Source organism: Mycena indigotica (assembly GCF_014461135.1).
Source record: "Mycena indigotica strain 171206Taipei chromosome Unknown Mind.scaff0002, whole genome shotgun sequence".
NCBI classification, from domain to species: Eukaryota; Fungi; Basidiomycota; class Agaricomycetes; order Agaricales; family Mycenaceae; genus Mycena; species Mycena indigotica.
This window is the reverse complement of record NW_023503001.1, coordinates 40,161-62,090: the sequence shown is the minus strand read 5'-3', so window position 1 is coordinate 62,090 and position 21,930 is coordinate 40,161. Positions and strand designations below refer to the sequence as shown.

Here is a 21,930-nt window from a genome sequence, read left to right as displayed (position 1 = left end):
CCTTCCCGCAGTTGCTCCTCATTTCTTAGAATCCCTCCCCCCGCACTCGACCTTTAGGCTTTGGCCTAATTTTCTCCGCGTCTCTTTTGCCGATCCACGTGATCGTCACATGCTCTCCGAAAAACGACATGGCAGCTCTTCATCCACGCCACCAGGCCACAAACCTGCTCCATCCCGTGCTGCATAGGGTGTCTCCCACGACACCCAAAACTTGCTGCCCTCGAATTCGCGCAGGAAGGCTTTCGTTGGAAGGTGTTTTGGGTGGAGGCGCTCGTGAGACAGAATGGGCATTAGCGCGAGACGAGGAGCTGGGTGGCCGATACGAACCTTCTCGGGCGACTCAAATGCTTCAAAAGCTGCGATGAGGATGGTTTTGGAAAACACTTCGAGGGGTCCACCGCTTTGCCTGTCGCTTTCTCTCCAACCCCAGTTTCACCACCGCCAAACGGTGTCACCTACTCGCCTCCTCGCCTTTCATTACATTCATAGTATAACGACTCAACGACATTAGCCGTCATACTCCTCAGCAGTGACTATTCACGATTCCTGCCGCACCCGTCCGCCATCTTCGACTTTTGACTGGCGAAATCGCACAGTTCTGGCAAAGCCCCTGGTTGGTCTCCGACCCGGCATACCATCGCTTAAACTTCTGGAGACCATTCTTACAACCTTCCCACAGCTTCCTCGCAGCTCCTGTTCCGCACTCGACCGCTGGACCCAATCTTCTCCACGGACTCCATATTTCGCGTCACACAATCCACGTGATCGTCACACGCTGTCCCTCGAAAAACGACTTGGTATCTCTTCATCCCCGCCGTCAGGCAATAAACCAGCTGTATCCCATGCTGCATATGGTCCATCCCACGACACGCAAATCTTGCTGCCCTCGAATTCGCGCAGGAACGCCCTCGTTGGGAGGTGTTTTGTGTGGAGGCGCTCGTGGGGCAGAATGGGCATTGGTGCAAGACGACGAGCTGGGTGGTGGATGTAGACCGTCTCGGGCGATTCGAATATGGAAAACACTGCGCTGAGAAAGGTTCTGGAGGACGTTTCGAGGGGTCACTGTGTTGGAGCAGAGCCTTTCGCGTCTTAGGCGGAGCGGCGGTAGTGCTAGGTAAGCTCCTTTATCTCGGTCGCAGAGGGATTTATATACCAGCCAGAGTTGCAGCAGGGTCAACTATATACCCAGCTCTGTCCTCTCACTCGCATACGATGGGAGCTGTTGATCATGGAATTTTTATCGGCCATATTCTTGGTGAAGAACTGAAGACCAACACTCGTACCTATCGTGATAGTCTTGGCAATTGCTGTAATCGTGGCCGTCGTAATTCATCATTTTACCATTCTCATTATTCTACCCTCCTTCCCCTCTGCACCCCTCCGTCAGCCGATTCCCGAAATACATTGTCGCGAGCGTATTGTCCGGAGGCCGTATGTCAGTCGACATGCGCAAGATGCAGAGAGAGAGAGACTGCTTACTGATTCGTCGGACCCTCCCCGTCCGCTCGTGACAATCCTCGGAGTCGCGCTGTTGATATGCGCAAAGCAGGCTCAAGCGAGACATGAAAAAGTCTGTTGGTGGTCGACTCCCCTCTTCCCCAGTGCCTCAAACCATTTTCAGAACCGTCCTTGGTGCCGGATTAGACTCATATCTCGCACGAGAAGCACTTCATATATCCCCGGCGCCAGCCGCGGCCCAAAGCAGTGAAAACGAAATCGCGATTGACTGGCAAGCCCTTCTCCAAAGAATTGGAGGACAAGAAGTTCTGGATAGTTGGCTGGGTGTATCCCGAAGAACAAGGTACACTCGATAGAGACGGCCGTTCGCCCTTTCGAAAGATATCATATATGTATGTGCCGACTCTTGCACTATGTGACGAGAAGGCTCAGAAGGGAATGGGGAAGAGACGTGGATGAGGGGCCAGAATGGCAATGGATGAGTCGGGAGGGTGCGGATAGAGGATGTGGTACGTGTTTTATTAGAAATTTATAGTCCGATAGATGTTATATGGTGGTCATTCCCTTCTTCGCCGTTTCGTGTCCACTTTTCCTTGATGTAACGAAGGAGGTCGTCCAAGCCACTTGAAAATTGAGATAAACCACAACGCCGTCAGCATTGCTAGCGAAACCGTCATTGATTCTTCCATCGTAAGTTCAACCACAAGAAGAATTCGTAACTCTGGAGCAGTCTGACTGGAAAGGATGCTTTCTCAACAGCCTTGTACCGGAGCTGTTCATCAGTTATCATGAGCAGTAAATTCGGGCAAGTGGTTTCTGGCACTTCGCGCAATCGGGTTAATGAGTGTCATGAGCAACGCTGGCGCTTCACGGGCGGCGAGCGAAGGACGTGGCCATTCGATGAGGCGACAATTCCCTGGTGGTAACAGGCGAGGCACATGAGATGACCGGGTACTCGCAAAAACGTTTGCGGCTTCACACCGTGGTGGGGTTCGAGATGCGACAGATTGGAGCTCGGAATGGGTAAGGTGAAGTCAGCTGGCGGTGGTGAACGACTTCGCGCAAGTTTGAGACGATCCATTTTGAGCTGCTGATTACTTAGTTTCGCAGCTTTCGCTCGTTGGACGTTCGCGGCCTTCATCAAGATGTCGTTGCATGTCACTTTGGCAGTTGGACATAGGTTGTCCGTCTCCGTAGGGTGGCAGTTGAGAGTGATTACCAGCTTGTCGTAGTTGTTGCATGCACTTCTAAGTTTCAAAGTTTCGTCCAGCGGAGCAGGATTCGTTGGTATGTTGCTCCAGATGTGTTTTTTGAGCTCGGTGAAGGCGTCAAAGAGTTTTTGCCGCAAGCGCGCAACGATTTAAGCCATCGAAGCGGTGGGTAGCGGGCAGGTGGTGGTCGATCGGAGAGATGTCACGCTCATTCTCATCTTGCCTTACACCAAGAGGTGACAGATTCATCAGATCTGCCCACCCGCTACAACACGTGCACAGACCCCCCCCAAATGCGGAAGGTATCATCACCGGTCAATGGCGGTCCATCACCGACAGCTTCCTGGCTTGAGTACGAACCTCGAGCGTCAACAACGCCTTCCGTGCGCCCATTTGCTCTCCTGGTGGTTGTAGTACCGCCTCTCGTCGGCTCCCATCACCTACTAAGTTGCTCAAATCATGCACACTCGCGTGTAAATAGTATACCAGCCAGTCTTCTTCCACGAATTAGCCGTAATAAAAACAGAGAGAGAGACACAACAAGACCAAAGATACCACAGCGCATAGGTATACATACATAGGCTATGACTAGCTTGTTATTGACTGTAATACGTAGTGTACGTTGCTCTTGAATGAGTGCGACGCTGGAGGTCCGGGATAATTGACCGTTTCGGGATGCATCACCGGCCGGGCGTCCATTTTGGGTGACATCTGTCGTTGTTGCCCTCGTTCCCATCATTTTTACGTTTGATAGCGGGTGGGTTGATCTGGCGAATCTGTCACCTCTTGCCTTACACTCTCACCACCCGAATCCACGACATGTATTCGCTGAGATATTCTGGATACGGCAAACGCAGAGGGTCGAAGGAGGGAATGTGCAGAGACCGGAAGAGGAAGAGTGCAGGGAAAGGGATTCGCAGGAGGAGGAGAGGCAAGATTGTGTGAAAACGGTGTGCTTAGCTTCCCTCCCATTACATCTCTCCAACTTCTGCACAGCGCCAGGGACTCCCCGCCCCTGATAAAACTCGAGGGCCCACCTCAGCGCTTCCAACGCGCTTAGAACGCTCCCGAAGACCAGCCCTCTGCAATCCTAATCGACCTCCCTGGCGACGACGATTACCCTCGCCGTTCTCACCGCTTCTCAGCTCATGTCGGGCGGCTCGCTATGCCTGCACATCCACCAGACGAAAGCTTCCGTGGACTATGTTTTGGTTGATTGAAAAAAAGAGAGGAACGGGGATAAGGCGATAGTGGTGTAGGACAAGCGGTTTGTGAGTGAGCGCTCTACCACTTGATTCCTCTACGTGCGCTTACATGCTTTCGCAGACCACGCTACCTTGTGTGGACATGCCCCAAAGCGCCGTTTTACTCGTGCTCGCCTGCGCTGTTCCTTCCTTGCCCGCTTCCGTTGTACGGCATGCTATACCCTTCGGGAACACACCATCCCGAAGGCTTCCGCGAAAAAACACAACGTTTCTGTCTTGCACGTTCCCCCATCGCCACGCTCCCCCATCGCCACTTTCACCTTCTCTGCTTCGAGCTGCTGCCTTTCGATGATTACTACGACAATACACCGCGAACATTTTCACGCATACCAAGCTCTTGCTCAATAGCATGCGTCTCCGCTACTCCCAATGGACTTGAATGGAGAGGTGGTCGTTACTTTCGCTAGCAGCCCGCGAAACGCCAGCACAATAGCTCTTGTCTGCGAACGTGCAGAAAGAGACCACCACAATCATCTCAATCACCTCGTTCCAGTTTTCCCGTGGCTTCCTCACAAGGATACAAGATAACCTGCAAACGTTTTGGCGTGTGCCTATCTCCTCCTTCATAGCTTGTGCTTCGCCTGCTGTCTCTCGCTCACAACCCGTGAAACGCCAGCGTTGCTGCGTTGGCCCGATTGCAGAAAACCACTTGCCCGGGAACCTACTGTTCATGATAACTCGTGAACGGCTCCTGAAATACACTCCCATAATCCCCCCAACACACGCTGCCGGACTTCCTCTTCAGAATCGACTTGCAGCATACGATTCCACCACGATATCCACGTCTTCTTCGCGGTGTCACAGAAGCACGTGATCGTCACACTGTCTTTCGAAAAAGACGATGTTGTGTCTCTTCATCCACACCGGCTGGCGGCTTATGAACCAGATCTCGCGCTTGGAAATATATCTCCTCGTCATAATCAATTGCTGCTGCCCGTGAATTGGGCCGGTAAAGCCTTCGTTGGCTCGCTTTTCGTCTGGATGTGCTCGATGGACAGAATAGGTTCTCGAAGTCGAGGGAGAGATATACGCGGAATTTAACCTGCTTCAGGTCAACTGGGGGCATCGAATGATGGATTGTAGAAGGTTTTGCTGGGTGTTTGGAGGGGTTGGTGCGTTCACGCAAATGGGCTTCGGTTTTTGGGCCCTGGACAGACGCAGTACTTGGTGAGTTATGTTATTCTTTTCTCAGGATTCATCCCGGAACTCATTCCCGACATTACGCTTGTAGAAGAGCATTTGTCTTGTCAGACTCCTCACGAGTTGTGAATGCTGCCCTTGTCTGGCACAAATCGGTGGATTGTCGCTTGCTCAAGGCGCAAGCACGAGATTTAGTCTCGATATCATCTCCTGGGCATGAAAAACACTTTCCCCCATTCCGCATCAACACCCTCCCGACGCATCCATCGCCATTCTGCTCCCCCATCCACACCTCTTCTCCATCGCCTTTCTCCGTCAAAAGTCGCCACATATCTTTCGAAAGGGCGAACGGCGGTCTCTATCGAGTGTATCTCGCTCTTTGGAATAGACTCAGCCAAGTATTCAAAGCTTCCTGTCCCTCGATTCCGTCGACAACGGCTTCGTCAATCGCGATTTTGTTTTCACTGCTTTCCCTGCCAGAATGGGCCGCGGCTGGCGTTGGGGAGATATTCGGGAGTTATGGAGTGTTTTTCGTGCGAGGGATGAATCTAATGCCTCACTAAGGAGGGTTTTCATGATGGTTTGGGGCACTGGGGGAAGGGTGGAATTCGAGGGGGGATTCGACCACCAACGAAAATTTTCGAACTTTGCGGTTTACGCAGGCTTGCTCTTTCTCTCAATCATATACTCCCGATGAACTTCGCGCAAGCCCAGCTGCATCGTGGAGTCCTTCTAAAGAAAATCCGCCGGCGGAATCGGGGAGACGGTAAAATGTAAGCAGAAGTTTCTGGGTCCAGATTTTAGCGACTAATGGTCAAAAAACAATAGGCTTTGACGATACGGCAGACGACTGTGTTGCCCATTCTAGAGTACGGACCTCGCTGCTTGCACCCGCCAACGATAATACGAGGCTCTGCACCATCCACGATCCTCTCTATCCTCCCATCTCGCGATGCTCCCCTACCTATCTCGTTTCTGTCCATGTCTAGCAGCTTTTCGCGCACGCGCATCTGCCACAGCTCTGGATGCACTATCGACTATTCTGGCTTCGTTATGGCTTGCACGCTGACACGCACGCAAATCTTGGAGATCGAGTCGTGCTGGACGACCGAGGGAACCCATTGAACAGATAGAGGCTTATAAAAGAGACAGAAGGATACATTGTGGCCCGAACAGGCATGGCGGGTTGTGAGTGGCTTCGCTCGTTTTTGTGCATGCTGATACCTTCCGTAGACCCTTTTACTCTGTCGGCATTTACTTGCTTTGTATACTGCTATCTACTCCTGCAATGTCACCGTCTTCAAAACTGCCCGTTATATCATCGCTCTCTGCCATGCCGTCTCAATGGAATATCCATGTGTTTGGTGCATATGCGTCCAAGACCACCATACATGCCACGAAAATACTCACCACCTCCTCAATATGGTTTAGCTCCAGCCGCTGCTGAGGCTGAGCTCGCCCCGCTACTTCTCGCAGTAGAATCCCGCTCGCACAAGTGCGGAAGGGCACCACATCGACAGACTCCCATCTTGCCCGCTTGCGGACCTCAAGTGCATGATAGCAGCCGCCGAAAGGTACCCCTAAGACACCCGCGTTTCACTTCCAGGGCTTTGCCCATGCGAAACTCGACTGCTATATACGATCCTATCGACTTTCTTCCAAGTGTCACATCCGCACGTGATGGTCACAAGCTTCTTCGCAAAAGACGACATTGTATCTTTCCATCCACACCGCCTGGCGCTCTACAAACCCTATCTAGTGCTCATGGACATGGCCTGCCAACCTAATCAATTGCTGCTTCCCGCGTATTGGGCCTGGAAGGCCCTCGTTGACCAGCATTTCGTTTGGACGTGCTTGTCGGCCAGGAGCGACGCTGGCGGACGATGGAGAGGTCGACGAGAGTTTCCACACATTTTGGGGGGATGGAGATACACTGAGTGCTATGCACTGGAAGGGTTGAGAGGAGCTTGGGGGGTATGCATGCTATAAACCGAGGAACGTGCGTTCACGCAAGAGTTTCAGGTGGTTACCGGGGTCGGTTCTTTCCTTCTTATTGGGCAATGTAATCATAGCGCTCATACGACTTTCCAGCATCACAAACGTTATCTTGACATGCATTCCCAATGCATTCCCTGCGAAATCATTGCTGGACTGGACCTGAGTATGTTAATGTCGGGCTCTGCTTGGAGGTTGGGGGCTCGATTGGGTTCTCGTCTTTGAAATGCATTTACAGCTGCAGCGCAGGTTGTGTCGCAGGCAACTGCTCAAACCGGCTGCTCAGACGATAAACTGGGGGACCAGGGGCATGCAGGCATGAATCGGTTGCCAATTTGAAGGCATCGAGTGGGAAAGGCGTATATACTCGCATTTCGGATCGATCGACTGATTTATCTCGAGCTTGAGGTGTGGTATTCTAGTGCTATGTTTTGCTCACCCTGTCGCTGATATTCTTCGCAGCAGGACATTGTCTCGCAGGCAACGCCAGCGCAATTGTGCATTAGCTCCTTCAATGCGCTCGCATATCCGTTTCTCGCAGCTGTATCGGGGAACGCTGCTTTTCTTTCCACAGTTTGGCTTTACGCAACGCACAGACAACCTTGACGCGCCTGCGTTACCATCTACTAAGTATCCCAGACTGGTGACGTTCACGGAGCTGGCTGGTGACAAAATCTTGCTGCCTTTCAACAGGGTTGTCTGGTCGACAGTATGACGTATTCACGCGTATCAGTCCGGTTCCATGCACTGTAGGTCCGTCAGCATTTGCATACTGGTCGACCCTTCGCTCAAACTGATGGAGTACTTACTAGTGGGCTTCTCCTCGTCCCGATATTTCGCAAGCGACTGCTACAGCACTGCTATTCATGGCAGAATGGCACGTGTGACGCAGTTAGTTGCTTTGATGCATCAACAGACAATGCAAGTCCGCGCTTTGACTTGTCCCAAGCATTTATAAACCCACCGTGACCCTCGCACGACGCACACCATTACCACTGTCCTTGCTCATTACAGCCCCACCACCCAGTGCCACTCTCTCGAATCCAAGGCCCGGTTTGCCTTCTCGTGGTCTCGTGCCACCCACCATCCTTCAGTCTCCTCAAGATAAACAACTATGTCTTCCGCCCCCACCACTATCGCCCTTGCCGTCTTCTGCGCCTTCGCTGTCATCGGCCTCCTCCTTACTCTCGTTTGCGTTTTCGCGCTCGACATGCCCACTCGCCGTTTCCTCCTCCCCGCTCGCTTCTTACTCTGCTACATTTCGATGTCGTGTCTGACCGAGCTGCTGGCCACGACAACCGGTGGTATGGCGCCTCCCAGTCCGTCCCGCGCGAGCTTCTGCGACATTCGTGCGTGCTATCTTCGCGGTTGTGGCAATACTAATACATTGTAGTGATACGGATTCGCATGGCCACGACCATCGGTGTGCCTTGTGCCCTGCTCGCCGTCACCAACCGCATTTACACATCCATGCTGCTTGGTATCTGGAAGGGGAACGGCGGTTTCCTCGGCGCCGAGACGGCCAGTCAAATTCGCCGTGGGCGGATTATCGATGCGCTCATTTGCGTTGTCCCGATCGCGCCATTCATCCTGCTGCAGCTCGCGACGAGCATCCCTACTGGTCGCCGCTTCACGATTCTCGAGGGCGTTGGCTGCGTCAGCTCACCGAGCAGCTCCACAGAGACCTACATCATTGCCTTTGGAGTGGTCGCTGCCTTGGATGTGGTAACCTGGGCCTTTGCAATCGCGGCCGTCATCATCGGGTTCGTTCGGCGCCATGACCTCCGCAAGGCGATTGTCTCTCCCACCGACCGCTCCGTTCTCCCACGCATGATTCTCCTCCCCATTGTGATCCTCCCGTTCTCCTTCGCCTCCGTGGTTCTGAGCGCCATCACCACTCCTTCGTTGGCTGCCAGATCGTTGACCCATACGCCTGTTCCGGGAATCGCACTGTTGTCAGCCGAAGACTGGACCGGAAACACAACTCTAGTCCATGCTATTGAGCTTGCCCGATGGGCCGGGGCGGGCGGGCCGGTTGCCGCGATTATGGCATTTCTTATCCTCGGGCTCAGCGCGGCAATGCGCGTGAAGTATGTGTTCGTCGTCAGGCATGTCCTACGCCTGGACTTCGCCAGCCTCCGCTTCCACACGCCCGAGCCGCGTCTTCCACAGCCTGCTGCCCAGCCCGCGAGCTGGTTGCAGCCGGTCCAGGATATTCGCTCGAAGCCCATCCGTGTGCTCACCCTTGACGGCGACGCAGAGTCTGGTGCGCCGTCAAATTACTGGGACGAGATCGACCTTTCGGGGCGGGACACATATTATGATGGCCCGGCATCGCCCGGTCAGCCGCTCCGGACGACATACATGCCGCCGCCCCGGCCCGGCCTCGCCGCCACATATGGACGCGCGAAACCGCTGCCCGCGCTTCCGGAGGAGCGCGAGTTCGTAATATCGCCTGAGGATGTGATGAAACGCGGTCTTGCGAAGGCGGCGCCGAGTCCCCCGAGGAGGGAGCTGACCAGAGCATATAACGGGAGGATTTGAGCAGAACTGTAGGTGAGAAATCGGTGTATTACTCTGTTTCGTGTATTTGTGTATCCTAGAAGTTAGAAAAATAGAAGTCTCTTGCGTGACATGCCCTTGGGACCGTGGTCGACAGCGAGCGAGCGCCAGCGACATTCGTGCGCGGAGGGGTTGTTTGGCTTGGCGCCGTGTCCACGTGGCGCTCGCGTCATCCGCTTACGCCATCCGCGCCTTGTCTTTTCCCTCCATGGCGGACTCGCGTCCTCGCCCGCACAGGCACCTGCGAACCGCGACTCGGAGGAGGCAGAGACGTCCCATGCTCTAAGGCCGGCTTGATTGCGCTCAAGCGGCGCAGTAATAATGTTGCGTGTTACTCCAGTGCCTAGCTTATACTGCGCTAACTAAATCGCAGCTAAGCAAGTCGCAAGACCCAGGCTGCAGGGGGTGCTATTCTTCACGCTGAGTGACGTTGAACATTGGGTTCACTTTGAGGGGCCGCGGATGGAAGGGCAGAGAACGGTATTCGGGCCAATCAGGTGCGTGACTGGCTTTCCCGCTTCCCGCTTCTACAGTTATTGAATGTGAAGCCGCTCATACTAGCTCGATCGCCATCCGTTCTGCGCTTCCCTTCTCTTAATGCCCCAGACGAACGACCACTACCATGATATGCTTCAATCGAGAACGAGGCATACTACTTGAAGACGGTCGTATTTGATACATTTACTCATTTACCCAAAGGTCCGTGCCCGTACTGCCTTTGCAAGACTACAACGGCCCACACTCCCCAGCGAGACCCTCCCTTCGTGACTCGCCCTAACGACTTCCCATGCGACGACTCGGACTACCTTCACATTCGACACACATTTAACGTGAGCTCACCCGTCACTTGCTCCCTCGCTGTTTTATCTCGTTCATGGCGGGCGAGTCAGTGGCGCTCAATGCTAGCACCGGAATGGTCTCCGCTTGCTGGCCAACCCCACATCACGCTCGACGGCCGGCTCTTCTACGCGACTGGGAGGATCTATAGCCGCCGGACGACATGTTTATGGAGTCGGGGCGGAGGCGGCGGACTAGTTTTAGCCCATGGCGGCTTGATTGCCCGTCGTCTGGCGCGATATCGGGATGTCCAAACAAGCGGAGACGCCTTTACGGTGTGGCGCTCGATGTCAGTTTGTTCTGCGCCGCAAACGATATCGACAGCGAGCAGAGAAGTGGGCGGTATTCGTTGGCGCGAGGCCGGTGCTCGTCGTCAGCGCGGTCGTCGCTGGTGGATGCTATTAGGTGAAGAGGGTAGGAGGGAGGGTCGCGCTGGAGGGGTGAGCTCAGGATGTTGCTGCGGGATGAGTGAGGATGAAGTGCAGCTTTTATACTGTTTGTCAGTGGGTTGTCCTCCATTCCATGAAGTTCCAGCGCGTTCGAATGTCAGTCCGAGAGATCTGGAAGAAAGCTGAAGAGATCATGCGAAGCATCTACAGTACGTCATTGTGCACGTGGGGACACGGCTGACATCAATCTTGCTCTTGTCCACCATCTCGATTCCTCTCCAAGGGCCTCTTCCACGCTTACAGTTGCTCTAATGGGTGATATGGACACTGTTAATTCCCCCTTTCACCACATTCTCAATACCAACGCCGTTCCCACCGATGCCGAATGCGATTCAATCCGCAGCTTTGTTGAGCCACACGACGCCACACTCCTCGAGCTCGATGCCAATGTCGCACGCCTGCAACTCCTGCTTGACGATGCCATCGATAAACGCGATCGACTGGGCGGCTTCGTTGCGGCCCACAAGGCACTGTTGTCCCCGCTGCGGCGCATGCCGGAAGACATCTTGCGGCTCATTTTCGTGCAGACGCTCCCGGGAAGCAGGAGTGCATCGATGCATCCGAGCGAAGGCCCGCTGCTGCTGGCGCGGGTGTGTAGATACTGGCGCGACCTGGCTCTAGCGACACCACAGCTGTGGTCGTCCATCCACATTGTTGTGCCGCAGCCGGATTCGAGTCCGTCCTGGGGGCCGGAGGCGCAAAGCAGTCCTAGTTGGGCCCAGGCCCAGGCACTTACCAGCCTTACGAGATGGCTTGACCGAGGAGTGAAAGCGCCGCTGGAGATCACGCTGCAGCTGGGACGTCAAACCTCGGACGGGTGGCCTGTGGTGGAGGTAATAGATGACAGTGCTGTTGACGTCCCAGATTCGGATGATGGCGCTCGGGTGACCCGCGAGTCATCGCCATTCCTTGCCGCGCTTGTTGCCGTGGCGTCCCGCTGGCACAACATGCGCTTGTGGATACGGGACACATCCGATGAAGGCGCTCTGGCGGGATTGCAGGCGATCGATGTACCTCAGCTTCATACACTCCAGTTGATCAACTTTGGTCGCGGAGTATCGCTCCCGCTCCTCGAGACGGCCAGCTTGCGACGCCTCGTCATTCAAGGAAACTTCCCGGCATTTCCCACCAACGTCCAGTGGCACAACCTTGTGTCTATCAACATCCAGGCCAGCTACGTCTCACCTTCCGGGGACGAAGTTGAAACAATCGAGTTCCCATTCCCATGGCTCCAGCAGTGTACGGCGTTAGAGAAGCTGACCGTAGGCGTCAGAGGATACCCGCTCCAGCCGGCCCCTCTCAACAGCGTTGTCCTCTCGAAATTGACCATGCTGGATCTCGGCATGTTCGATGCCCCGACCATCACCGACGCCATCACGCATCTCCACGCCCCGGTCCTGCACACGCTGAAGATCGCCCATGGCGGGGCGGGCTTTTTGCATCACATGGACCACCTCCGTTGTCTCGTGCTCACGCTTGATTTCCTCTCCACCGACGAGCTGGTTGCCGCCCTCCGCCTGGTTCCTGCGCTTGAGCGCCTCCGCCTCATTGGCGAGTCGACGCTCACCGCGGACCCGGCGTTCGGCTTCGTCTTCGCGCAACCCGACCCCGCCTTCCTTGCCCGGCTCGTTCCCGGCCCGGAGCCGGACGCCGCCCCGCTCTGCCCGGCCCTCCGCCACCTTGAGCTCACGCGCGTGCTGCACGTGCCCGACGCGCTGATCGTGCGCCTCCTCCGCGCACGCACGCTCGATCTTCTTGCTGAGTCGGCTGTGACGCGGCTGGCGGAGTTCAACTGCTACCTTGTCAGGGCGCCCCAGCTGGATATTCGGCAGGAGCTCGCGGACTGTACTGAGCTGACGCTCCGCATTTCGCAGCAGCCGCTGCCGCCTGCGATTGGATATAGCGCGCTGGAAGGGACTGAGCACGATCCGCTGTGGGTCGTTGGAGTGCCGGGCCCGGATGGCTTCGTGCATGGCGAGGGATATGAGTGGTTGGACGAGCTGTAGGATATTGCGAAGAGGGTGTTTGCTTTTTGTTAGTCTTGTATTTCTTGAGATAGATTTTGTAATCATGTAAGACGTTGTTATCTTTTGCAAATCAAGACTCAGTCACTCGGATATTTTCAGGTTGCGCTACAATGGGTTACTTAGATATACAGTACCATCAGACCTAGTACTATAGCTTGCTACCGAAAATTATCTTATGAGGAGGTGAAAACGATTGTTTATATGGACAGGCTCGAGAGTCGAACGCGCATCGCTGTTGGCTAGATCAATCACACTCATGACAGCTGTCAATTTTTTTCGTGCTAGGTTCTTTCTTGACCACCATGTCGGCGGCTGACGAAGTTTTGTTTCCAAGGTACCGGTGCATTCAAGTTCCCCAGCGACGAATATTAATCTGCACTGGGGGATTCCGTTCCAGTGCACCAGTTTCTATGGCTTCCTCAAGTCAGGCGTCTCAGAGGTCTCGCGCGCTGGATTTTCACAGTTTGCTGATCTAATGCTAGAAGTTTCATACAACTCCGATTGCTCTTGCCACAATTGCGACCAGCCACAGCCATGACAGGACCAGTGTAGCTTCCGGACCGATATTCACTCCACCATTCACCAACGGCACCCCCTTCCCAATCGTCGCATTCAAGCAGTCCAGCAGCGCCATATCTGTCCCGCCTGGAAGAGACGTGTCTGCCGTGGTGTTCTCCGCGGCGAACACTGCCGAGTTGTTGTACCCGTCAAGCGTTAGGGCAACAGAGGAGGCGCGATAGTACTGGACGACCTGCTCCGGGAAGAGCGCCGATGCGTTGAAGGGGGTGGGCGGCTCGGTGGTGCTGGTGGTATGCAGGTTGACGGAGCATTGGGCAGCGATGCTGGGCGTGAGGGCGCTGACGGTAGCGCCATCTGCGATGAGGTGGAAGGCTGTCGCGTTGGCGGTGGTCGACTGGAAGGCGTGATATCCAATTGGGCCGCCAGGGCGAGAGGAGTTGGTCGGGTCGCCGTACTTGGATGGTCAGCGGTGAGCATTGGTCGCTTCTGAAAGCAAGACAGCTGACCTCGTTAGTATGCATGTAGGCTGCATCGGCGCCATAGCCGCCTCCCGTTCCCCACGAAAGCGGCCAGAAGAAGAATGGGAACCCCCGCCCCTCGACTCCCCGGGAAGCGATTCCCGGATACCCGCTTCCATATTCCCTACGATTCATCAAGCTTCGGTACCAACATCCGCTCCAAGATGCTCACTTCGTGCCGAATACCTCCGCTCGTGTCCCTCCGCCGGCGCTTCTGCCTGCGAATAGTTGCCCAGAAGGTATGACAACTTGCTTTCCACCCCCAGAGCTCGATGTCGATGCTGAGCTGCCAATCGAGGTTGTATTTCCTGAAGGGATGTCGGCGCTACCAGAGGAGCCACTCGAGCCCCTCGATCCACTTTTGCCTCCGCTGGATGAATCCTTTCCGGACGACGAGCTCTCCCCGGAAGACGAAGAGCCTTCTCCAGCCGAGCTCTCGCCTGACGAACTCTCCCCAGATGATGAACTCTCTCCACCCGAGCTTTCGCCAGGCCGGACTTGAACAGAATCAATCGTCGCGCGGCGCAGCTTGCGCACGGTCGTCAGCAGGTCGAGTTTGAGATACATCGTGAGTGCTTCGCTCCCTGTTGAATGCTTAGCGCTTATAAGAATGACACGTTAGTGCCCTGCTCCACCGACGCGTCATCTTGTACAGCTTCGCTGCCTCGATTGGCAATGCTGTGGAACCTAGGCTCGCAACCTCCGCCGCGTTGGTAACCCGCGCATTGCTTTTAGATCGGGAACGGACCAGACTAATGATGATATGTAAGTGGTACTTGACCGAGGTTATAAATAACCGATTGAATTCACACCGCTCGCTGCTCCCGAAGCCGAGCTCTTCACTCGAAGTATAACAGCTTTGCGGGATTAGCGTATATCTAATCAGTAATTTTAGCGTCAAGGGCCGGGGTCGGCGATTTCAATTAACCCATTGATTAATACCCCTCCGAATCGACGGGTCAGCGCTTGACGGGCGGATGGCCAGTCGCGCGGCGCGAAGGCGCTCCTCGAGCAAAGTCCACTCTCTATGGATCTGTATCGATCAGCACCAATGGCCTCTTGCCCATCGTCGTTTGTCTTTAGGTGTGTTAGGTGTGTGCTGCTGAACCATGCTACAAACGTCCGCTGGTATCGGAGCCCTAACTCTGTTCCAGGGCATATCACCAGGGCATCCACGTATTGCCTGTCTTCGTTCTCTATTGCGCGAGGCTTCAACATCAACTCAGGTCCGTGCCTCGACCTGATGCTTCTTTGTTCGCCTGCCACCTCAAAAGGCTTCGTCGCACAGGGCTTTGTCGACGTCGCACAAAGCCCCTCCTGAGTTCTCCACAACCCTCGCTCTCCGCGAAATGGCGCCGATCTGCTACACCGCTGCTGTGCTTTACATCATGAACTTCCAGGGCTATGTCTTGGACCGGGCCTTCGGCGTCAACCTCGTCATTGCGCAGACTATCAACTCCCCGCCGACATTGAACCAACAAGTGCGGTTTCTCCGAGGGCCCTTCCTCAATGTCCGCTGATATTTCGGTACTAGTGGGACCCTATCCCCATTTCGCCAACCTCCGTTCTCTTCATCCAGCCTGCGGCGTCGTCGAAGGACACCGTCTATCTCACCTACGGCGGCGCCTCCACCAACGCATCCGCCCAGTTTTACCAGCCCACTGCGGGGACATTCTCCAGCGCCTTCGAGCTGGACTGCGTGAATACGACCGCTGGCGCGTATGTCAAACTCCTCTCCATGTGTTCGCTATCTGATGATGTCTCAGCATTAAGATCGCAAGTCAAGGAACCGCGCTTACTGCCTGGGCAGTGCAGGAAGGAAGCACGATCTCTCCGGCGAGATTCTCTCCAATGAAGGGTCATTTCCCAGACTAACTCAGTTTTAGGTCACCTTCGAGACTTATACTGGGCGACAAGAGCAAATTTGGAGCTTCAAAGCTGTATAGTTGGGCCTGTCATATGGTTCATGATTGAATCTATATTTTGTTCGTGCCGTATCCAAAATACACAGCGCGCATCGTCGAGATCTTGTTTATAGCAGTCATCATTCTCGAAAGAGACCGTATTCTTAACGCGCCAGCCTGTTAAGAATACGGTTTCAGTGCTGATAATCTCGTACTAGCACTGAAATCCAACGATGAGACTTGGTTTAATATTGTTCATTCAGTATTGAAATAGTGGAAATTAAGGATACGAAAGCCCTACAATATTTACTATCCAATATGACCTTCCCGAGGCCGAGCCCAAAATTCAGTTTCTGAGAACAATGTTAACTTGAAGCGTGCCAGAGTGACCTTCGATGGCAAGATATAAAGACGCACCAGACACCGTGCCATTTGCCTTCCCTTCCACCAGCTCCTCCGCCAGATCCCAGAAAGTGGGCAGATACCCGTTGGTCATGCCCTCATACCACTTGTCATACACGGAGCATACGACACGGCTGTCGCGGAACGCAATACGGAACACCGGGTCGTTGGATCGCCTGCGCAAGTACCCAGAGAGACTCCAGACAATGACGAGCACGTGCAGCCGCGGGAGGCGTGCTGCGAGGTCGTCCACGTAGTTCTCCGCAGAGAACGGCACGACGGCGAGGTGTGTCAGGGCAGGCAACTGGATGATGAATTGCCGTGCGTGTTCTTCATCGTCGTCGCTCTTATACGCTGTCAGGTCATCGAACCAATCGAGGTGGGTGACAAAGCGGAAGGCGAGCAGCGTCTCTAGATGGTGTGTTCCAACTTGAATTTGGGGCGGCGCACCATGCTCCGCAGTGTCCTGTTGGAAGAGGTCTTCAAGGTGGGTGCTCAAGCGGGGAGGGAGAGCAAGCCCGTTTGCCACAACCTCGCGGATCAGGTGACTGTGGAGCATTGCCAGTCCCCCCAGTTTGTGGCAGAAACGGAGACCGTCAAAGACCTTTGCTGTGGTTTCGGGTGGGTATCCAGTCGGCAGCACAATCTCGCGAACATGCTGCAACAGGGCCGGACACGTTTGAGCGACGCCAAGGAACCCTTGAAGCTGTCGGTCATATTGAAGGTTCATCTGACGGTACAATACCGGCACTAGCCTGGGTTTACGGAACATAAGACTCAACGTGGTGCCGCAGAAACAACGCACCAGGTGTAAACTCTGTGGGCAACGCGGAGCAGTTTTGGGATCGTGGGTTGATGGAGAATGGCCGCTGTGTCGAATATCTCGCGCTCCAGCTCCGGTGGGAATGTTTGCGAACCCGTCGACATGAGGGGAGAAGACAAGAGTGGCGCCACGTCATTGCATGATCATGACAGATAGCCCATCGGACCATCCAGTGTCATGTTGTGAGTCGGCCGCAGCTTGAGCTGCTGATGATAAGCCATTGCAGGAACGAGATGGGAGAACGAGACCATCCCAGAAGTTATCCTAGATGTCGCTAGTCGTTCTGGCGCTTAGTCCTTAGACCAACCTCCGCAGCACAACGCAAGAGTGGTGATGATGTAGGTCGATGATCAGCCAGATTTTGCACAGTAATAGTCTCTCTTGCGCCAGCGCATGGATGCAAGGGAGTTCGAGCAGGCAAACGGAGATGGTGGCGAAAGCCAAGAAGAGAAAGCTGACGTGATACGCATGACAACAGCCTCGGATCACGATGCTGCACAGCCTCCCGCTTCTTTTTTGCCTTCCACTTTCATGTCGTTCTGCAGCGACGCGGAGAACACCCGAATCGATTGTGCCACAGCTGATGCGCGTACGACGTGTATTCTATGAGTGGGACTGGAAAATTGGCGACGACTCGGGAATCGACACGCTGTCACCTCCGCTGCCCTGCTGGCGCTCCTGTAGCGAATGGTATGTGGTCTCTGTGGCTGCGTCGCTCACAAAGAGTTGCATATTATCTACTCATTCTCCCCCAGCGCTGGGATCTCACGCTGCATGCTGTGGAAATAGAAGGTGGAGTGCGGAAAGTGGGCAGGGGAGCAACGCGAAACAAGATACGTCTACGCCACTGACATCTCTCGACTTGTGCTCATGCGCACTCGGTGTAGTCTGATGGACGCTGGCGTCGACAATTGTCCTCTTTGACAACGCTTCAAGCAGTGAGCACTGTATTTTCCTGTCCCGAGGCAACAGGAATTCAAATCTCTTCCTTCCGGGCAGTGTGGTGGGCTCGATCAGGGTGAGGCCTTTTCCCAGTTCCCGAAGTCAGGGCCGGATGAGCCGCTCACGCCCTTACGCACAGCTGCGCTACATCCAACGCTGCGTGCATCCAGCGGTTTAGCAGCTTGTCACCTTGCAAGACGGTCTGGTAACTGGTCGGCTTCGTCCTTTGCCCACACGGCTGCTCACTCAGGCTGGTGTTTTTGACGGCTGGATTGGAACAGCTAGCGAGGCCCCGGGAAGCTCCACCAGAGCATTGTCCGAGAAGGTGCGTTTATTATGGTCGCCCTCCGGGCTGTGCTACACCATCGCTCACAAGCGGTCGCAGATGCCACGCACAGCCTATTACTGGCAACTATTTTTCTCCTGCCTGCAGTCCCAGCCTCCCGAGCGCGGCGCCGCACTACGTCGCCGAACTTCTCCTTAAATCGGACTTCATGTACTGCTACTGGTGGAGCAACTACTGATCATCAATGCATATAGATTGTCTTACTGTTGTGTCCCCGCTTCCCGATCTAATTATGTGATTGGAGTTCCACACAAGACAAATCCTGGTTTCAACTGTCTTAGTGGTAGGTCCCCGCCCACGATCTCAACAATTGATGTCGGGCTGTGGTCGTGATAGATACACGATCACAAGAAGATAGCTGGCCGAGTGGGCTATAAGAGAGGCCTCAACGATTGCGTGTCCTTATCGCCCTTCTTTCTCCATGGCTTGGCTCCGGATAGCCCGGCTTGTTGTCCTCTGTGCGTCTCCTGCTCACCCAATTCAACGCTGATGCAGGTTTGTTCTCAAGGTGCCGCCGCTGCTCTTGGAATCGTTGCGCTGGGCCTTGGAGCTGCGCTCACAGATGAGACAGAGCGCCTTGTTCATAGATCCTTGGCACATGCTGGGTTGGCAATCTCAGCTGGCGTGCTCACCATCGTCAGCACTGTTCCCACGTGCGTTGTATTCCTCCACGCCTTACTCATAAGCAGCTGCTGACCTTGCGCAGACTGGTGTGGGGGTCTGTTGTTGCTGCCACAGTGGAAATCACTCTATGTTTTGCACTGTCTACGTTATGGCTTTCAACGGGCGGTCTTACACTGAGTGTTCTGCAATCTTTCGGCAAGTCTGGCCTCGGCCCATTGTGCTCTGTGCCAATTCCGCCCAACGCTGATGAAGCTGTGCTGAGCTTCGTCAATGCTGTTTGTAGTGACTCGCGTGGAATAGCGGCCGTTGGTTTCATTAACTGGATACTTTGTAAGTGCTACATTTCGAGTTCGGCTCTCACTGTCTGGACTAATAGTACTCAGTGATGGGCTACTCAGTCATGCTGCTTGTCTTGATCGTGCGCGCATCATCACATGGTCAGCAGGGCGTGTGGACAATGTCTGTCGGCGGTCTCGCAGACCGGCCTCTAACCGCTGGCTCCGGCACGCAGGAAAAAGCGGAAGGTTCTGCACGATCATACAATACTGCCTATGACGAGTATGCCGCACCAATGACGATGCAGAGCGGGACTGTACTGGCACGCGTTTGAGTAATCGTGTTTTAATAGTCCTGTCATTGCATCTTCAATTTGATTCGCCATGCCAGTGTTCAAGCCGGACGGCACAATGGTTTTAAATCTTTGGCGTCTATCATTATGTCTTGCCTATTCATATCACTAACACGCGACAGCAGCATGTAGAGCCTACTGGTGGTACTAGCCTCTCACCCTCATCTTCCTCCCCCACTCTTGCTCTCTCTCTCCTGCTCCTCGCCATTTCAGAGTCAGAAGTTGTCTATGTCGGAGACAGTTATGTCCGAGTCGCCAAGGTCAGTGCTCTCATTATTCGTCCTACTTTTGCTTACTGCCTCCAGGATTGACTGGTTCGCTGACACCTTCGTCGCTCCTTATTCCCGCACGCAAATCACGCATGCACTTGCCCCGAGCATTGACGACATCGTCCAAGATCTCGTCGGCCACTTGCAAACCGTCCACTCTGACATCGTTTGTGAACCATCGGATGTAAAAAGGACGCGTGTACTGCTGCGTCATCTCGATAGTCAGGCGCAGAACATGGAGCTTATCGCAGCGTTCCAAGCGGCAGTGCGCCGACGGGGCAATGTCCTATATCTTCTCAAGCCAGGAATAGCGGCCGGTGGACAGCCCGCAGCCCGTATTCCCACTCCACAACAGACAATTTCTGGCTCTGACGTGGGGAGCCGCCTAACTCCCTCCTCTTCCCCAGGTCTGGCTGCCACGGCATCTATTTCTCCGGTTACACCAACCGACGCGGCACAGGCTGTCCGCACCGCTCTAACTGAGGCTTTACGCCAAGCGCCGTGCAAACGAGGGAGTCAGGCTTGACTGGGACTCGTCCCATTGTCGACCTTCTCAAGTTGCTTCGCCTCCAATCGGGGCTCAACGCGCGTGCAGAGTTGGCACGCCAGCTCGACGTGCAGGCTGGTATGAATGGGTCGGCGGTGCAGAATATAGCGCTGCAGCGCAAGGTGTTCGCGCGGCTGGCGGAGGCCGTGAGTGATGATCCAAAGACAGTGGAGAACATCGAGAAGGTGCCGCATTTGCAGGGTTGGGGAAAGAACATATGATTTGGGTCGCCAGTCGATCAGTGTATTTTGTCGTTCATAGCCTCGTTGATTGAATGTCCCGACTTTCAAGTGATTTGTTTGATGTATTTTGAGCTTGCACTCACAGCCAGTGAAGTTCTCCAACCGACCTTCTCTGAGATTCTGACTCGTCGGAAATGCCTGATTGTGCAAGTGGCGGCTCGCCCAGTTCCTCCGTTAATTCCAGTAGTAATACAGTGACACGTCTATCTGGTTAAAGAACAGCAATCAGAGCAAGGAATGCGAGAAGCGGGCACGCACCGCTATAACCCCAGCCATTGTTCCTAGCCCTGCGAATGGCACCCCACAGGGCTAGGTTTTGCAGGTGAACTCCGAGAGGAGGCCGCGGGCTGCTTCTGGGAGGCCCCACGGCGGGTGATACTGTGTATCGGCCTCAGCAGGGCGAAAGACAGCAAGTCGGGTTAGGGACCAGTGGGGGAAGTGGGAGAAAAGAAGGCAGTCGGCCCGTGATTGACGCGTGGCGCACGGACCAACGTGGATCACACGTGCACACTCTCACGTCAAACTCTTCTTCTTCCCGACGTCCATCTGCCCTCATCTACGCGCTACTTATACCCAGCTGAGAGCGACGAAGCCGCCGGTGGCTTTAAGCATGGAGGTGGATTGAGCGGCTGAGGGGAAGCCCGTTCGTGCAGACGGGTGCTCCGAAGCATAACGGAAACACACTAGGAAGCATATTAGGTGCGTTGACCACTGCTTCCGTGTGCTCATGAGTCATAACTTGAAACTTGAAGGCCGACTTCTTAGGCGCACAACCGCCCTAGTATAATGAAACTCTCAAATCCAATCCTGCGCCCCGTATGTATTGCGCCGCCGGCAACTGTGCAGTGGAAGTTGGCAACAGCGTCGAGCATGTTCCAGTACTTCGGTTCGATTTCGGCTTGGAGGACACTCACGAGAAGCTGGGACAGAGTCCGCCGCTGGGAATGCAAGCTTGCTTGACGCCTCTTGACTCTATTGTTCTCAGTCCGAGTCGCTGCGTTGAACACTTCCGCGTGGCGTTGTCGGCCCCCAGCATCACCCGATTAATGCCCGCACGTTTCGATCCCTGCCTCGACGATGGGTGGTACCTCAGCGTGGGGATGACACGTCGTGCGGTGGTGCTGGTTGATCTGCGGCGGATATGGACACAGTGGCCTACACCCCTTTCTCGCCTGGGGACTGCCACAACTTATCGCCTCGCAGGGTCTGCCTGCCTATGGGA

At 54.7% G+C, this 21,930-nt stretch overlaps 5 protein-coding genes across 5 annotated transcripts; 3 read left to right on the top strand and 2 right to left on the bottom strand.

The window, feature by feature from the left end:
• Nucleotides 1–8,183: 8,183 nt before the first annotated feature.
• MIND_00178900 (uncharacterized protein) lies at nt 8,184–9,613 on the top strand (the record flags this gene model as incomplete). Its single annotated transcript, XM_037358704.1, has 2 exons — nt 8,184–8,418; nt 8,463–9,613. The coding sequence occupies 2 exons, from the start codon at nt 8,184–8,186 to the stop codon at nt 9,611–9,613; spliced, it is 1,386 nt and encodes a 461-aa protein (XP_037223799.1).
• Nucleotides 9,614–11,117: 1,504 nt separating this feature from the next.
• MIND_00178800 (F-box domain-containing protein) lies at nt 11,118–12,923 on the top strand (the record flags this gene model as incomplete). The annotated part of the gene is made up of 1 exon (XM_037358703.1): nt 11,118–12,923. The coding sequence occupies exon 1, from the start codon at nt 11,169–11,171 to the stop codon at nt 12,921–12,923; it is 1,755 nt and encodes a 584-aa protein (XP_037223798.1). The 5' UTR covers nt 11,118–11,168.
• A 508-nt stretch (nt 12,924–13,431) lies between these two features.
• Nucleotides 13,432–14,548, bottom strand: MIND_00178600 (uncharacterized protein; the record flags this gene model as incomplete). Its single annotated transcript, XM_037358701.1, has 3 exons — nt 13,432–13,917; nt 13,970–14,105; nt 14,154–14,548. 3 exons carry the CDS (start codon nt 14,546–14,548, stop codon nt 13,432–13,434), a joined length of 1,017 nt encoding a protein of 338 aa, XP_037223796.1.
• Nucleotides 14,044–14,483, top strand: MIND_00178700 (uncharacterized protein; the record flags this gene model as incomplete). The annotated part of the gene is made up of 2 exons (XM_037358702.1): nt 14,044–14,220; nt 14,280–14,483. The coding sequence occupies 2 exons, from the start codon at nt 14,044–14,046 to the stop codon at nt 14,481–14,483; spliced, it is 381 nt and encodes a 126-aa protein (XP_037223797.1).
• Nucleotides 14,549–16,194: 1,646 nt separating the features above from the next.
• On the bottom strand, nt 16,195–17,214 carry MIND_00178500 (uncharacterized protein; the record flags this gene model as incomplete). Its single annotated transcript, XM_037358700.1, has 3 exons — nt 16,195–16,238; nt 16,303–17,042; nt 17,093–17,214. The coding sequence occupies 3 exons, from the start codon at nt 17,212–17,214 to the stop codon at nt 16,195–16,197; spliced, it is 906 nt and encodes a 301-aa protein (XP_037223795.1).
• Nucleotides 17,215–21,930: the final 4,716 nt, after the last annotated feature.